This window comes from Chiloscyllium plagiosum, unplaced genomic scaffold (genome assembly GCF_004010195.1).
Source record: "Chiloscyllium plagiosum isolate BGI_BamShark_2017 unplaced genomic scaffold, ASM401019v2 scaf_59166, whole genome shotgun sequence".
Lineage (NCBI taxonomy): Eukaryota > Metazoa > Chordata > Chondrichthyes > Orectolobiformes > Hemiscylliidae > Chiloscyllium > Chiloscyllium plagiosum.
Window position 1 is genome coordinate 7298 of NW_025202534.1, and position 614 is coordinate 7911.

A 614-nucleotide genomic window follows, 5' to 3' on the forward strand; every position below is an offset into this window, starting at 1 on the left:
ACAAATAAGAACAATGCCAACATAATTTTGATCATTGTCATGAAAGGTATACAAGATCAACACAAGCAACACCTCCTCCACCAAACCGAGCATGTGGTCAAACACACCATCAAAGGAGACAGCAAAATAACGACCATTTCCCTCACTGATCGATATACAGAGCTTATCATTATTTCCACTCTGCGTGAACGGAGACTAGTGGAACATGAGCTCCTTTCCAGAGGCAGGGAACATGAAGAATGGCAGCGGAAGTACGTCACCAGCGAACTTGAAAAAATCCGGATTGATCAATTATTCAGGAGCAGTTTTGGCCACTCCAGCCTGTCTGGCACCACGGTGGTTAGCGGAGTGGCTGGCATTGGTAAGACAACAATGGTGCAGAGGATGGTCCATGAATGGGCAGCAGGAAACATCTATCCTCAGTTCCAATTTGTTCTACATTTCACATTTCGAAATCTTAATGCCATCAACAGAGCCGTTTGTCTGACTGAAATGGTATTGGATCAGTAGCCTTATTTAAAAAAAGATAATTGAAGATATCTGGAAGAAACCTGAATATCTTCTCTTGGTTTTTGATGGAGTAGATGAGTACAAACACCAGATTGATTTCACTG

The 614-nt window shown here is 42.3% G+C and overlaps 1 protein-coding gene across 2 annotated transcripts in view; it reads left to right on the top strand.

The window, feature by feature from the left end:
• LOC122546230 (NACHT, LRR and PYD domains-containing protein 10-like) overlaps positions 1–512 on the top strand; it is a 7736-nt gene extending 7224 nt beyond the window's left edge. For both annotated transcript variants that reach the window (XM_043685017.1, XM_043685018.1), the window contains one exon: positions 47–512. In XM_043685017.1, coding sequence (XP_043540952.1) covers positions 47–510 — 464 coding nt within the window. In that variant the 3' untranslated portion in view covers positions 511–512. The remainder of the gene's footprint in view (positions 1–46) is intronic.
• The last annotated feature ends 102 nt before the right edge of the window (positions 513–614 follow it).